General features: G+C 41.1%; 1 protein-coding gene across 1 annotated transcript; it reads left to right on the top strand.

The window, feature by feature from the left end:
* The first annotated feature begins 14,534 nt into the window (after nucleotides 1–14,534).
* LOC107465173 (uncharacterized) lies at nucleotides 14,535–15,302 on the top strand. The gene has a single exon (XM_016084168.1). It carries the CDS (start codon nucleotides 14,535–14,537, stop codon nucleotides 15,300–15,302), a length of 768 nt encoding a protein of 255 aa, XP_015939654.1.
* Nucleotides 15,303–17,582: the final 2,280 nt, after the last annotated feature.

Below are 17,582 nucleotides of genomic sequence, written 5' to 3' on the forward strand. Positions count from 1 at the left end.
AACACTCACTTGAGAAACCACAGAATGCAATCTCAGAAAAGGAAGTGATGAATACTGAAGGAGTGAATGCATTCAAGAACCTGAACAAACAAATACACCATCAAACACAGCAACACATGGAGCTGAGAGATAGAAAAGTTGATTGCCTGCAATCTGCTGCAGAGAATGCCCAATTCCCACTATGGAGACCCCATTCTTATCTGAGAATGAGAGAGTCTCAAAATCAAGAAAAAGGAAGTTTCAACCAGGGCAAATCCATGACCACAAACAACCAACATCACTCACCCACTAATACCAATCAGAGCCAATACTTACAACACAGACACGTCCAGACTCATTCCAACTGGAGAAGGACCGAGTACCAAAATCACGAACCAAGGGACTTCAATTATAACAACCCCAACTTCACAAACCAACAAAAACACCATTATAGTAACAAAAATCACTACATGCCACCACAACACCCACCCTTCCAACCTTTAACGTCCCACAACCAACCAATCTCACAAGACTCTCAGAGGATCACGAACTTGGAGATCATAATAGAGAGAATGATGAAACACCAAGAGGAGACAACAAAGAACCAAGAGATTTCAATCAGAAGAATTGAGGGGCAAATAGCTCAACTGGTGAAGCATTTTGCAGAAATGGGTGAGAAGAGGGCAAATACTCTCCCCAGAGCCATTGAAGACAAACCAACTAACAACGAAGATGCTGCAAAGAAGGAAGGATGGAAAAAGATCATAGAGGAAAGTAAGAAAACCTTGGACATAAAAAGTACCAGCCAAGAAGAACACAATAAGGAATTCTCACGAGGAGAGACAGAGGATAGAATTAAAGAAAAGCAGAAAAGCCCCAATGGAAGATTTTCACTAGGGGATAGAGTAATGATAAACAGTCAAACTATGAAGGTGTCCCCACAGCTGTCTGATCACTACATTGTGACTAAAATCCTTCCACAGGAATTCATAGAGGTCATCAAAGAGGAAACTGGAAGGAAGTTCACCGTGAAGAAAGACAAGCTAAGGCACTGTGATTTTCAATCTTCATGATCAGCAGAATAGAGGATGTCAAGCTAGTGACAATAAAGAAGTGCTTGTTGGGAGGCAACCCAACCTGAGGTAGCTTTCTTTTCATAGCTTTTTCAATAAAAATGTTGAATAATTGGTATGGATTGCAAGGAGCTAAGTTTGGTGTTGCACACCAAAACAATTTAAGGGAGAATGAAAGATTCTAAGTTTGGTGTTCCACCAAAAAAAACCTCATTTAAAAACACATTTTCACCTCTTTCATAATGCTAGCTCCAAGCAACCAAACAAATTATTCAACTATTTAACTGCTTTCTAGATTTAATTCCATAACTTGTAGCAAGGACACAAGGTTTCACATATGGTTAACTTGTTGCATAAGAGGCAATGGCAAGCAATTAAGTTTGGTGTCCCCAACACCTAAATAAATCCAAGAGCCACACTCAATTTATGCATACTAACCATGTAATTAAGGGCTTGAGAAGCAAGCAACTTTGAGAATTATGCAGGATATAAGTCAACCATTGAAGATATTGTGCATTTTAACTCAAAGAGGACACAACAGAAGGAAGAATCAAAATCAAAGGGCTGCAACTTCAAAGGTTGTATCTAAACTTAACCTTTGTTGCTGTGAAGTGTTTTGAATCTGGGAACCATGTCCTGTTAAAGTGTTTATCTAGTTGCAAGTGGAATTGTTTGTTAAGAATGCTTATTTGCATAAGTGCTTGTCATCCATAACTTAGCTAAATTCTGTTTTATTTTCCCATAAGCTTGAATAAAAGAGAATTGTTTGAATTGGAAAGTAAATATCCAATGTTGCATAAGTAGAATGGAAGTTAATGGTGGTGTATGTGTTTGATTAAATGCATAACTCATAAAATAATTGCTACATAATATCAGCTTGCTGTTATAAAGACTCTCATCAACAAAGAAAAAGCCCTTGGGAACGAAAACAGAAAGAAAAGGAAGAAGAAAAAGCCAAAGTGGCAAGAAAAACAAAGAATAAAGGTTGGACATCAATAGCTTGGACCCTAGGACATATGCCTGTGGTGTTCTTGTACTAAGATATGCTTGGATGAGTAGATTCTAAGGGGTATTTTAAAACCTGGTCACTTAGATCAACTGATTTGGGATGGCCAATTGAAAATCCACAATAAAGAGCAACTTAGATACAGAACATTTAGTTATCCAAAGAGATGCTGGGCATCAATGATCCTAGGAGGAAATAGTGAGCCATGTGTCTAAGGTGGAAAGATGTTGAGTAAAAATAAAGCCAAAGGATACTACTACAACATTAGACACCATGTCTCCAAAAGAATAATAAGCTTGTTAAGCAGTATAAGAAAAGAAAAGTTAGCAAGGGAGCAAAGAAAGAATAAACCTTATAACATCAAGTTTAGTAAGCCTTTAAGGAAAAATATATATTATGTAACATCAAATAAGCTTGTTAAGCATTATAAGAAAGAAAAGTTAGCAAGGGAGTAATTAAAAAGTAAGTCTTATAACAGCAAGTTTAGCAAGCCTTTGAGGAAAAATGTATACTATGTAACAGAAACAATAATTGAGTTATCATTGTCTGCATAAAGACTCCATAAATCAAGTTCTGTTATATGCCTAATAAGGATATGTGTTCTTTTCTTGTTCATTTCATTTTCTCTTAGTTTTGATGCTTGCTTGGGGACAAGCAAGATTTAAGTTTGGTGTTGTGATGACAAGTCATCATATACCCATTTTTCAAGCTAATTTCACTTGTTTTATTAGTCTTTATGCACTTTCTTGCATCCTAAGTAAGAGATTTGGAATGAAAATGCATAACTTCTTTAAATCAAGCAACTACCATTAAATTGATGCTAACTCATGAGGTTTAAGCTAAATTTAATTGATTTTTAATTGATTTATAAGCCTTGTGAATTTAGTGATACTTTGGGTGGTTGTTTTGGTTTATTGTAGGTGAAGAAAAGAAGAAAAGAGGAAGCGTGGCTTAAGAAAGCGTGGCCTAAGAGAGAAGAAGTGTGGCGCATAAAAGGAGGAAGCAAGCATTGCCCTCCACAAGGGCACACTGCCCTCAAGGAGGGCAACATAAGGAAGCAAGCTTTGAGAGGCAACACTGCCCTGCCCTCCTCAAGGGCGGAGCACAAATTGGTGCCATGGATCAAGGAGAGCAAAAACTCTGAGCTGCCCTCCTCAAGAGCAATATCGGGCTCATCAAAGGAAGAAATTCAAAGAAAAAGCTCACCAATGCTTCCCCCAAGGATCGAACGCGGCACTATGAGGAAACAAGAAACTAGGCCTTAGTTTGGTGCCAAGAAAACCAAGAAAAAGAGTAGCGTGTGCATTGCCCGAGTTTCGAACACGGGGCTTCAACTTTGGAAACATTGCCCTGCCCTCCACAAGGGCAGGGCAGCATTTTGTGGTGCACGGCCAGCGCACCAGATTGGCGCACCAAGGGAGCTTCGGCAGCAACATCGCGCACGCACGGGCAGAATCTGGCGCACCAAAAATTTCTGCCCTGCCCTCCACAAGGGCAGGGCAGCATCCTGTAGCACCAACTCGCACCAACCAGCACGCACCAAGGGCGCACGCAACATTTTCTGCCCTGCCCTCCACAAGGGCAGGGCAGCCTCCTGGAAGCAACTTTTCTTGGGCTAAAAATTGGATTAAAAATCCAATCTAATTCATTTCTTCACCAAATCAAAAGCCCATCCAAATCCCAAGATTCAAGAATAGAAAGTGTATAAATAGGAGATAGTTTGATGTAATTAGGACCTTTCTTTTGAGCTTTGAATCTTTACTTTTATTTTTGAACTTTTGAACTTTCTCTTGGAGACTCCACTAAATTTCAGAGAATTGGGGAGGAGAATTTATCTCTCTTCTTCCTCGTTCTTGCTTGAGCATTTTTACTTTTCTTGTTTGAGTTTTGGGTGTGAAGAATTGAGGAAATTCTGTCTCAATCTCCATTCAAAATCTCTTTAATTCCTCTTCAGCATAATTGAGTTCAATTTCATTTTCCTTTACTGCTTCTTCTTTAAATTTTGGTTAATTGCTTTGTGAACTTGGATCTGGGAAGGCAATTGAGATCTAGACTTTGCTATCTAGTCTCTTGAGTCCTGAGATCCCATTTTCCTTTTTGGTTCTTTGCAATTTAATTTCCTTTGCTGAAATTCTGAATTCCCAATCCTCAACCCCCTTTTTCTATTCAAGCAATTTATATTTCTTGCACTTTAAGTTACTGCAATTTACATTTCTTGCACTTTAAATTTCAGTGATTTAATTTCTTGTTCTTTAAGATTCAGCATCTTTTACTTTCAGTTCTCTTTAATTTCTGCAATCCATCCCTCTCCCTTTACATTTCCTGCTATTTACTTACTGTTGGCTACAAAATCACTCAACCAATACTTCATTCGCTTGACTAAATCAACCACTAAATTAAAATTGCTCAATCCTTCAATCCCTGTGGGATCGACCTCACTCCCGTGAGTTTTATTACTTGATGTGACCCGGTACACTTGCCGGTGAGTTTTGTGTTGGATCGTTTTCCACACATCAGAGTTCAGCCACTCGGACATCCCCTCAGATACCTTAGAGGACACCTCAACAATATTTTTGCGAGATGACATAGTCAACTAATCCTACAAAGAAAAGGAAACGGGTTACCAACCCCAAAAAACAGGTCTGGACAAAAAGGAAGCAACTCGAGCAAATGCGTCCTTAAAGCACACAAAAACAGTAAAAGAAAAACCCTAAGACGCACATCAAGGTCCAGGGGCATCCTTTGGAGGCAATAGCAAAGTGAAAGAGCTACAAAGATAAAATCTTCTTTTCAAACAAAATGAGTGTCCTGAGAAGAAAAAGGCGAAAAGTCAAAAGAAAGTCATCAAAAACCATCATCTCTACTGAAGAGCAGTCATCAACCAGTATAGCAAAATCATCAACGAAGCAAACAAGTTATCAAAGGAACAACCTTTTTCAAAACGGGAGTATGGAAATCAACCCTAAAAGGAAGCTAGAGCCAGGAAAATCACCCAAAGCATACATAAAGACAAAAAGAAAGACCAGGAAACAGGCATCACAGCAATAGACCAAGCACATAAACAAGAAAAAGGATCAAAACCTTCCAACGTACAAAATCAGAGCATCATCAAAGAAATCAAAAATAAAAGTAATAGAAATAAAAAGGTAAAGTGAAGAGTAAAGCCAACCTGGAAAGAGGAAGAAAACTTTGAAAAGGAGCAGTGGAGAATCGACCACAAAAACGGAAGCACCAAGCGAATGCCAAAGTGTCACAAGAGAGAAAACGAGAAATACAGGACATGAAACGACGAAAAAGAAAGGAAGTTACAGGGAAGGGAAAACCGTCTCTTGGATACAAAATTTGAAATAAAGGAAACCAAGAGAAATGGAATAAAAACCAATTAATGGGGGCATTAAAAAACCCTCGCACATTCACAAGGAGAAAACACTAAATGCAAAGCCCCGTGCTTTTAGAAGAAACGGAACAGAAACGTTCCGCATTCAAGAAGGAGCTCTATGAAAGATAAAGTGAAAAAATGCTCAAGTTCGGCTTTACCCGAGAAGGCTCGAAGTCCTAAAACCAAGACTCAACCGCCAGATAAAAGACCAAGCTCGAGCAGGGGCACTGTTCATACCCTGGGTCGAGGTGTCCGACCCGGGATGTTCTATAGACAAAGCGACCGACCTCTTCCGGTCAGGATGACCCGACCTCTTCTTAAAGAGCTCGGCCAAGTTACAGGAAAGCCCAATAAAAGGGCCCAAGCAGAGGAACATGACCTGAATCCAAGGGCGCACAAGCCCATAGAGATAAAGGCGGTTCCCTTGAAGATAAGATGACCCCGCTCGAAGATAAAGATAAGATAAGATAACTAACTTATCTTATCTAAGAAGGTCATTCTACGCCATTATAAATACACTGGAGCACCCAGGTATAACTCATACTTTGATTCTACTAAAAACCTGCTTAATACCCTTGCTAACTTAAGCATCGAAGTCCCTTGCAGGTACCCCCCACCCTCCGAGGACGAAGGATCAACACCATCACCAAGTCCAACAAGTCGGACACAACAGCTCCAGCCCTCACAGAAGATCTCATCCGAGATCGGCCCACAGTTTCAGGTAACCCTCGGAACAAGTTCGATCTTCAATATGATGCTCAGACGGCCATCAAGTCCCAATATTTGGCTGACTTCATTGCTGAGAACACTGACACTCCAAGAACTCCTACAAAATGGAATCTCTATGTAGACGGCTGGTGCACAGAATCGTGAATCACACTTTTCACAATACCGGTGCCACTAACTAGCAAGTGCACCGGGTCGTCCAAGTAATACCTTACGTGAGTAAGGGTCGATCCCACGGAGATTGTCGGCTTGAAGCAAGCTATGGTTATCTTGTAACTCTTAGTCAGGATATCAATAATAATTCTTAGTTTTAATTGTGAAAAGTAAAAGAACATGAAATAAATAATACTTGTTATGCAGTAATGGAGAACAGGCTGAGGTTTTGGAGATGCTCTGTCTTCTGAATCTCTGCTTTCCTACTATCTTCTTCTTCATGCACGCAAGGCTTCTTCCATGGTAAGCTGTGTGTTGGTGGATCACCGTTGTCAATGGCTACCAGCCGTCCTCTCAGTGAAAAAGGTCCATGTACATGGCTAATCATCTATCGGTTCTCACTAATGTTGGAATAGGATCCATTGATCTTTTTGCACACTGTCACTGCACCCAACATTCATGAGTTTGAAGCTCATCACAGTCATCCCTTCCCGAATCCTACTCAGAATACCACAGACAAGGTTTAGACTTTCTGGATCTCAAGAATGCTGCCAATTGATTCTAGCTTATACCACAAAGACTCTGATCTAACGGATTTGAATGCTCTGTTGTCAGGAGATGCAATCAAACTCGTGAACCAGGAACCCAAGAGATATACATTCAATCTAAGGTAGAACGAGAGTGGTATTCAGGCATGCGTTCATAGGTTGAGAATGGTGAGTGTCACTGATCATCACATTCATCATGTTGCAGTGCGAATGAATATCTTAGAATAGAAACATGCGTGATTGAATAGAAAACAAAAATAATTACATTAATCTATCGAGACACAGCAGAGCTCCTCACCCCAACCATAGGGTTTAGAGACTCATGCCGTAGAAGATACAAATTCAGATGTAAAATGTCATGAGGTACAAAATGAATCTCTAAAAGTAGTTTTTATACTAAACTAGTAACCTAGGTTTACAGAAAATGAGTAAACTAAGATATAGAGTGCAGAAATCCACTTCCAGGGCCCACTTGGTGTGTGTTTGGGCTGAGCATTGAAGCTTTCATGTGTAGAGGCTATTCCTGGCATTTAACTCCAGCTTTTGTGCCAGTTTGGGCATTTAACTCCAACTTTTATGCCAGTTCTGGCGTTTAACGCCAGAATAGGGTAGAAAGTTGGCGTTAAACGCCAGTTTGCGTGATCTCAACTCGGGCAAAGTATGAACTATTAAATATTGCTGGAAAGCCCAGGATGTCTACTTTCCAACGCAATTGGGAGTGCGCCAATTGGGCTTCTGTAGCTGCAGAAAATCTATTTCGAGTGCAGGGAGGTCAGAATCCAACAGCATCTGCAGTCCTTTTTCATCTTCTGAATCAAATTTTTGCTCAGGTACCTCAATTTCAGCCAGAAAATACCTGAAATCACAGAAAAACACACAAACTCATAGTAAAGTCCAGAAATGTTATTTTTCCATAAAAACTAATAAAAATATGCTAAAAAGTAGCTAGATCCTACTAAAAACTATATAAAAATACCCCCAAAAAGCGTATAAAATATCCACTCATCAACGGCTCCTCAAACAAAACCAGAAGTGGTGTAGGTTTGATAATAGAAAGCGATCAGGGAGCCCAACTCGAACTCTCCCTCAAATTTGGGTTCCCTGCTTCAAACAACCAGGCTGAATACGTGGCACTACTAGCTAGTTTGAAGCTGGCTAAGGAGGTTGGAGCTTAAAAGCTTATCATCTTCAGCGACTCACAAGTAGTCACCTCACAAATAGCAAGGAGCTACCAAGCTAAGGACCCTGCTATGAAAAAGTACCTGGATAAAACCAAGGAACAACTCAGACAAATTGGTGAATATGAGGTCCACCATATACCACGGGAGTAGAATGCCCGAGCTGACGCACTTTCAATATTAGCCAGCACAAACTAGGGTGCAATAATTGAAGCCTCATCCAGGAAATACTGCAGAGCCCATCAATTTCAGAGGAAGAAATGGTCCTAGCCATATTAGGTCAAGATTAAGGATGGATGACTCCCATAATCAGCTACCTCAAATCTGAGATACTCCCTACAGATAAAAAGGAGTCAAAGAGCTTACAACAAGAGGCACAATACTACACTATCATAAACATCATCCTATACAAGAGAGGGATCTCAACCCCTCTATTGAAATGTGTACCGACCTCTAACACAAAAGAAGTTTTAGAAGAAGTGCACAGTGGCATCTATGGCAACCATCTCGGAGCACGAGCTCTTGCCAAGAAAGTACTTCGAGCCAGATTCTTTTGGCCAAATTTGCAAAAAGAAGCCACCGAGTTCGTTAAGACATGTCCACCATGTCAGAAACATGCTAACTTCCACATCGCCCCACCAGAGGAACTCATCAGCGTAGCATCACTGATAAACCACTATTTTATGGTTTATATTGTGTTTAATTGTGTGGTTTTATCATGATCCTTACCCACTTATTCATTAATTTAGCATGCATTTATATCTCCTTCCTGAAATTATTACATGGTTGAAAACTGCTTCCTAGAGACTTTTTAATTATGTGTTTTAGTTCTCCTTTATCTCATTCGATGTCGTGATCTGTGTGTTAAGTGTTTCAGGCTCTATAGGGCATAGATGAGTTGGAGATTGGAAAGGAAGCTAGCAAAAATGGAAGGAACACAAGAAATTGAGGAGATAACCAGCGAGAAGTGACGCGGCCGCATGGCTCACGCGTTCACGCAAAAGAGGAGAAATTGCAGTGACGCGGCCGCATGGCTCACGCGACCGCGCAGAATGGAAAAGCACAAGTGACGCGTCTGCATGGATGACGCGATCGCGTGACGTGCGCGATCTGCATAATTTGCAGATTCCGCTAAGGGCAATTTTGGGCCCTGTTTTGACCTAGTTTTCGGCCCAGAACAGCAGACTAGAGCTAGAGAACATGCAGAAACCAGACACAACATTCATTCTACACAGTTTTAGTTTTAGATCTAGTTTTTACTCCTCCTCTAGGTTTTTCTCTCTACACATTGATAGTTTTTAGGATTTAAATTTTCTACCACTTTTTGCATTGGGATACTGAGAAGAGTTCTTACCTCATCAAGACTTTGTCATTCTAGTTCGTTTTCTTTACTTGGCTTTGCTCTTCCATGTCCTTTGCTTTGTTAATTTTACCATTGGAATATTATTAGGATTTATTTAATACAACGATTACTTTTATTTTTATTTGATTATTTCGATTTTTATTTACAATGTCTTTCTTTAATTCCTTTTCATATGTTATATGAATTTTACATTTACAACGAGCGAGTAGTTCCCTAACTTGACGGGGAGTTGATTGAAAGGAATCCTTGAGTTGGAAAGCTTAAAGGAAAGATTATAATTGGGTTTATTGTTGGCTTGTCCTCTATTCACTAATACCAATCCTTTTTTATTAAGTGAATTGCAACTTGTGAACGGACATAGCATTCTAATTTGTTTGACTTTCCCTTACCTAGTAAGAGATAACTAAACAGGATAACCTTTAATTATCAATTAATCTAGAGAGTAATCCAACAATAGCGGGACTTCCAACTAATCAACTCCCAGTCAAGGCTTTTATTTACATTATTCAAATTCTCCAATTTTATTTCCTGTTTACTTAACTCAAACCTTTTTGAAAACATCTGATTAATAAAATAGCACACTTTTCTGCAACTCGTTGGGAGACGATCAGGGATTCTTACTCCCAGTATTTAAAATTTAAATTTCTGTGACACCTTTCTAAATTGACAAGTGGATTTCTGGTGAGTTAAGAACTATACTTGCAACGTATATATTTTAATAATTTTTAATTTACCAATTTCCACCGCATCAATCACCTTGGCCATTTGTAAAATGGGGACTCGACCTCCTCGGGGCCCTTCCCTCAAGGATCGGGACAGGTTAAGTTCCTCATTGTAGGAGTAGATTATTTCACAAAATGGATTGAAACTGAGCCCTTAGCTAACGCCACTGCTCAAAGAAGTCGAAAATTCCTATATAGAAACATTGTCACAAGGTTTGGGGTTTCTTACTCCAGTACCACAGACAGTGGCACTCAATTCACAAATGAAGGCTTTAGAAAATTGGTGGCCGACCTGAAAATAAAGCACCAATTCACGTCTGTAGAACACTCACACGCTAATGGACAAGCAGAAGCTGCCAATAAAGTCATATTAGCTGAGTTAAAATGGAGGCTACAGGATGCAAAGGGAGCCTGGGCTGAAGAGCTCCCACATGTCCTATGGACATATCGGACAACTCCACATTCTACCACAAAGGAATCACCTTTCCACTTGGCTTATGGAATGGAGGCAATGATACCGGTAGAAGTCGAAGAAGGATCTCCTAGAACGATCCTCTACAGTGTTGAAGCCAACTCCCAACTTCAAAGGGAAGAGCTCGACCTACTCCCAGAAATTTGAGAAAGTGCTCGGATCAGAGAAGAATCTTTAAAACGTCGCATGGCCTCAAGGTACAATCGAAAGGTGGTGCAGCGAAGCTTCACCAACAATGACCTCATCCTAATACGAAATGATATCGGAACAAGTCGACCTGGAGAGGGAATAAGAAAAGGACCCTACCGAGTCACAGAGGTACTAAGAAAAAGCTACTACAAAGTGTCCGAACTCGAGGGGCGAGAGCTACTAAGGTCATGGCACGCCTGCAACCTAAGAAGGTATTATAGTTAGAGGTAATAAAAAGATCTTAGGTCAGAAGTGCACTCTTTTTTCTGAAAAAGTTTTTGAACGTGGCACCAAGACAAGATCTGCAAAATTACCTGACCTAACGAAGGGTAAGCACCCACATGTATATATTCGCATATTTTCTATTTCAAATAAAGTTTTTTCAGATTTTCTACAAATTCTCCTTATTAAGACGCATTAATCTGAAACACAAAAATTCATCGCCCAATTATAAAGCTACAGATCAGCAAAGTGAAAACCAAATTCACCGGCCGACAAGGTCGACAAAATGAAAACCAAATTCATCCAAAGTCGGCCAAGCAAAGATCAAACACACTGCCCGATTTCTATAAAACCAGCAAGATGAAAAGTGATGAAAATAGAATAATGCAAGAAGTTATCAAAAGTGATCCATAGGAAAAGACCTGACGAGGTCTTAACAAAAATGGGTTGCTAGAAATAACTTAAAGACGGACCGATAAAAAGAAGTCAGACCAGTCGAACAAAAATGTTATAAAAAGTAAATCCATAGAAAAGAGGCCTGGCCAGCCCTGAAAATGGATTACTAGAAATAACTTCAAAGGGACCGACATGACGAAGTCGGCCCAAAAAAGCTACAAAAAGTTATAAAAAGTAATCCATAAAAGGAGACCCAACGAGGTCCAACTAAAAGTGGTTTACTAGGAAATAACTTGGGAAGGGACCGATATGAAGAAGTCGGCCCAAGCTAAACTAAAGCGACAGAGTTATAAAAAAAAGTAAACCCAAGGGATTACTAGAAATAACTCGAGGTGGTTTGATGAAAGGCGTGTGCTAGAAGGGACACAGCTCAACCCAAGAAAGCCATAACCTCACTACAAGTGTTCAAAACTAACCTCAAAAGGTCACCTAGACCAAAGCAGGAAATAAGCAAACACAAGAGCAATCAAAAGAGGTCGGACAGTAGAAAGCTCCAACACTCTTAAGATTCCTGGAAAGTTCCAAAAAGTTATCTCCAAACACGTCAAGAAGAAACAAAGATACTACAAAAACTCAGAAGGCTACCAGCAAGTCAACCTCATGAGTTGGAAAGTATTTGTTTTTTCTCCTAAATTAAAGTTTCTAAAGCAACTAAAATGTCAAAGAACCACAAAATTACAGAAACCAGAGTTCAAAAGCCCACAAACCAGGCTATAAAAAACACGCCAAAGAAAAAATCATCAGGGGTCCAAATTCTCCTTAGAAGCGGCATCCTTAGTTTGGGAGGGAAGAATAATCCTTGTAGGAATCGCATCTACGATCCCATCCTCCCGAGTTAGGATTTGCACGTCGGGATCGGACTCAGGATGGCTGACCTCAATAGAAGGGATGGAAGAAGTCACAGCAACGGAAGCCTTGGCTGATGGCACAGGAGGAGGATCTACATCCTCATCATCACCATCCGGGACAATCTTACCATTCTCTACAACGTTGTCCAAGCTAAAGAGAGTCAAGTCAAGCTCGGGCACAAGGACTTGAACCTGGGCTTTTAAATTTTCATAGGCGGCATTCACACTACCCACAACATGCCCGAGAGCTCGATGTAGTCAGCTTGAATAGACTCCACCTTCTCTCTAGCCTCAATCAATTCACTATAAGTCCAGACATAGCTATCCTTATACTTCTGCACCATCTCCTTAGCCAGATTTACAGAAGCCACCGCAGCAGTAGCCCAATTCTTCTCACCTTCCGACTCTTTCTCTAGCTCTGCCACCTTCTTCTCAAGTTCTTCCTTCAACCCCTTGATCCTATCATATTCTAATTTGGCCTCCTCTATGAAAGCCTTCGTCGCATGAATAGGAAGATCCTGGGTAGTTCGGAATAAGGCTACACCCATGTGAGCCATCTTAATGCCGCTTCGGGTAATAAAGTCCAGATGACAAAGAATGGATACATCGTCAGTAGGGATAACACCATTCACTATCACCGCCAATCCGTGACCATCATTCTCCAATCAACGAGGAGACATATTCATCTGTGGGGAGTACTAAATTCTCTTTGAGTGACTCAGGTGACACCGTTATGGCGGACCCACCGTGAAGTATCACCTTGAAGGAAGCCTAGGCTCCCGATCTTAACTTACAACCACTTCAAATTCTATATCCGGCCTTGGATCCGAATTTTGAGCTTAAGTCTGGCACAATAAACTTGCTCCCCAAGTACAATGGATTGCCTGGGGTAGATCCTCTGAAGCACCTTAAGAATTTCCAAGTTGCATGTGCAACTGCGAGAAGACATAGAGCGGATGAAGCCACGGTGTTGGTCTTCGCTTTCCCTTTCTCTTTGGAGGGAAAAGCGAAGGAGTGGTTTTATACTTAGTCGAGGGAAGTTAGATCCAATTGGGACTTGATGCAAAAATAATTCTTAGAAAAGTTCTACCCTCCTCAGAAAACAGACAAGCTGCAAAGAGAGATCTCTTGCATTGTGCAATGAGATGAGGAGACTTTGTATGAATATTGGGAAAGATTTAAGAAGTTGCTAGAGGCTTGCCCTCACCACCAGATTGATGAGTTAGTTCTGATCAGTTATTTCTGTCAAGGAATGCACCATCAAGATAAGCTTCTCCTAGATACCGCGAGTGGAGGATCATTGGCCAAAAATAAGGCAACAGCAGAAGCATCAGAAGTTATATCGGACCTAGCGGACTCAACTCAACACTCAAGGGCAAGGAGTCCACAACCAATAGCTTTGAGTGAAGTTTCTCCCTCCGGAGATGCAATTTTGACTAAGACCCTCGGTGAAATGACTATTTTGTTGAGGCAAATCACCCAAGGGTAACAAATCCCTCAAGCTTTGATAAATACTCCACTTCAACCACCTAGGATAGAAGGACCATCAAGGATATGTGGTGTTTGTGCTTATACTACTCATTACACCAATGAGTGGCCTCAAATCCAAGAGGACACTACATTGGCGGTTGCTAACCCTTATCCACAAAGGCCCAATTACAACCAAGGACCCTACCCCCAATGAGGTAATCAAAACCAAGGGTGGAGAGATAACTCAAACCAAAGGTGGAACCAAGCTCCCCAAGCTCAACATAACCAAAATGTTCAAGTCTTCTACCATCAACATCCCTAAGCCCAACCACAATACCAACAACCATACCAACAACCCCCACAACCTCCATCTCAAGTGAAGTATCAATATCCGAATAGTAGATCCAATCCTTCTCAAGTTAACCAAGCCCTTCCCTCCAATCAATCCCACATGAATGACACAATCCACACCTTCATGCAAGAACAAAGAGAGTTCCATAAGAAACAAGATGCTTACATGGCTACGATAGCCGAAGCCCATACCCATTTATTACCCCTCCTCAAACCACACAAAGCACCCAATAAGCTTCAACCTCAAGTAGTTTGCCCTCCCAACCTCAACCCAATCCTAAAGGAAGCATAAATGCCTTTACTCTTAGAAGCGGTACTAAATTGGATAAGAAAGTGGCTAAACCTTCAAAGTTGAGTGAGGAGACACACAATGAAGAGGTAGGAGATGAAGTGGTGGTGATGAGGAGTGAAGATGAAAATGTTGACAAAAGTGAAGAAGAACCACCAAAGGTCAAGGAGCTGAAGAGAAAGACCTTGCTTGAAGAGCTTTTGCCCATTCCATTCCCAATTTTAGCCAAGAAAGCAAAGAAGCAAGAAGCTCTTGACTCCACTGTGGGGACAGTTTTTGAGAAAGTTGAAGTTACCATCCCTCTCTTTCAGGCCATTCAACAAGTGTCGAAATATGTCAAGTTCCTCAAACACATTTGCACTCACAAAGACAAGCTTGGCAACCTCAACAAAAAGCTGGTAGATGACTCTATCTCTTCTTTACTTCCTGAAAAATGCAATGATCCCGGCCCATGTTTGGTGACTTGTTTGATTGGTGGGATTAAGTTTATGGACTGTATGTGTGATTTGGGGGCTTGTGTGAGCATCATGCCACTCCCCGTCTATGAAAGATTGAACTTATCCCCCCTAAAGAGGTCTGGGGCAAGGTTTGTGTTAGCCGACAAGAGTATTGTGTTAGTTATGGGGATTGTAGAGAATGTCATAGTCAATATTCAAGGATTGCTCTTTCCAGTTGATTTTCACATTTTGGAGACCCCTCCCATTGACTCAAACAAGCCATCATCAATACTTCTTGGAAGACCATTCTTGAAGACGGCCCGTTTCAAGCTAAATGCGCATTTGGGAGTCTATTCTTTTGAGTCGGATGGCAAGTTAGTCAAGTTCACTTTGGAGGAGTCCCACAAGCCAATCCTTGAAGCTTACTCTATTTTTGGATGAGACATAGTTGAAGACAAAGTGATTGAAGATGTCAATGAGCAAGGAAAAGAGGATAGTGCCAAAGAGTCATATTCAAAGGATCATATTCAACCAAAGCAAACCAAGGAGTTAGAGATTTTCTTCCTTGGGGAAATTTCTAAGTGATCAAGAAAGCCATGCAAGTCCAACTTAGGATTTTAAACCAAAGTGTTTGGTGGAAGACGCCCCAACATGGTGAGATTTTCCAATTCTATCTCTTGTTTATAGCTTTTTGAACTATTTGTTTTCTTGTGATACCATGCTTAGTTTAGATTTGATTAGATGATTTTTGGGTTGTATAAGTTAAATTGCTTGTGGACTATAATTTTGTGCTTGTTTGAATGATTTGGGGTTAGTATGTTGTTATGCTAAAGATAGGAACCTTAGTTTTGAAGAGAAAATAAATTTCTAAAACAGGGCATCTGTGCGTACGCACCATGTTGTGCGTGCGCACAAAACTGTGTTTTTCGCCATCTACGCGGACGCACAAGCCTGTGCGTCTGCACACACCTTGGCATGCCCTCTGGCTGTAGCGCTAGCACAGCTTGTGCGTACACGTTGCCCCCTTTTCTCTAGCCTGTGTGCGCACAGCTGCATGCGTATGCACAGCTGCATGGGTACGCACATGTTACCATTCGTGCTTCATCTTTGTGGCCGCATAGACGTGTGCGTTCGCACACCAACTGCAAACCCCTCTGGTGGAAGCGAGGGAACAGCCTGTGCATGTGAACAACCTCCCCCATCCTTATCTTCTATGCGTGTGCACGAACCTGTGTGCGCACGCACACCTTCTTTCGTCCACATATATCAATTCTAAAAAAAAAAAGAGAGAAAGAGACCCTTGTGCGCGCGTCTGTTGTGCGCCCACACACTTCTATGCACCCTCTCTGGGCGCCGCGTTCGCATGCCTTGTGCATTCACACCCTTCCAACCTTTTGCTTCTGTGCGTCCGCACAGGTTGCGTTCTGAGCATTAACAGGGCAGCCTGCCCTGTTGAGAGGCAGCCATCTCTTTTCCTTTCCTTCTCATAGCTGCCCTCTCCCTCTCTTCTTTGCCCAGTCCCTCTCTTTTCTGCCGCCGGCCACTGCCGTCGTCAGCCCACCGCCGGCCAACCACCATCTCTCTCTTTCTCTTACTTCTCTTCTCTTCTTTCTTTCTTTCCTTCTATCATCTCTTCTCTATTCACCACCGGTTAGCCTCTCCTCCGGTGCCTTTTCTGACAAACCCAACCGCCGTAATTTCGCAGTGGCTATAAGAAGTGCAATTGTTCCTCCCTAGTTCTTGTTTTCTTCAACTTCTATACCTAAGGTTTTTGTTTTCCCTTTCTAACTATGTTAATATTTTTGCATTTACTTTCATTTCTTCTATGTTGATTAGATTAATTTTTTTTTTGCTTTCTTTGTTGCTTCTTTGTATTGCAAGTGTTGTTGCTTGATTATTGGGTAGGTTATTGATGAGCGGATAATTTATACGCTTTTTGGCATTGTTTTTAGATAGTTTTTAGTAAGTTTAAGCTACTTTTAGGGATGTTTTCACTAGTTTTTATGTTAAATTCACATTTCTGGACTTTACTATGAGTTTGTGTGTTTTTCTGTGATTTCAGGTAAATTCTGACTGAAATTGAGGGATTTGAGCAAAACTCTGAAGAAGGCTGACAAAAGGACTGCTGATGCTGTTGGAATCTGACCTCCCTTCACTCGAAATGGATTTTCTGGAGCTACAGAACTCCAATTTGCGCGCTCTCAACGGCGTTGGAAAGTAGACATCCAGGGCTTTCCAGCAATATATAATAGTTCATACTTTATTCGAAGAATGACGACGTAACATGGCGTTTAACGCCAAGTTCATGCTGCTGTCTGGAGTTAAACGCCAGAAAAACGTCATGATCCGGAGTTGAATGCCCAAAACACGTCATAACTCGGAGTTCAACTCCAATAAACGCCTCAGCTCGTGGATAGATCAAGCTCAGCCCAAACATACACCAAGTGGGCCCCGGAAGTGGATTTATGCATCAATTACTTACTCATGTAAACCCTAGTAGCTAGTCTAGTATATATAGGACATTTATCTATTGTATTAGACATCTTTTGACAGTTTAATCTCTTGAATATTCGGTCACTTGATCATGGAGAGGGCTGGCCATTCCGCCATGCCTGAACTCTTTTACTTATGTATTTTCAACGGTGGAGTTTCTGCACACCATAGATTAAGGGTGTGGAGCTCTGCTGTACCTCAAGTATTAATGCAATTCTATTTTCTTTC

This window comes from Arachis duranensis, chromosome 9 (genome assembly GCF_000817695.3).
Source record: "Arachis duranensis cultivar V14167 chromosome 9, aradu.V14167.gnm2.J7QH, whole genome shotgun sequence".
Classification (NCBI taxonomy): Eukaryota; Viridiplantae; Streptophyta; class Magnoliopsida; order Fabales; family Fabaceae; genus Arachis; species Arachis duranensis.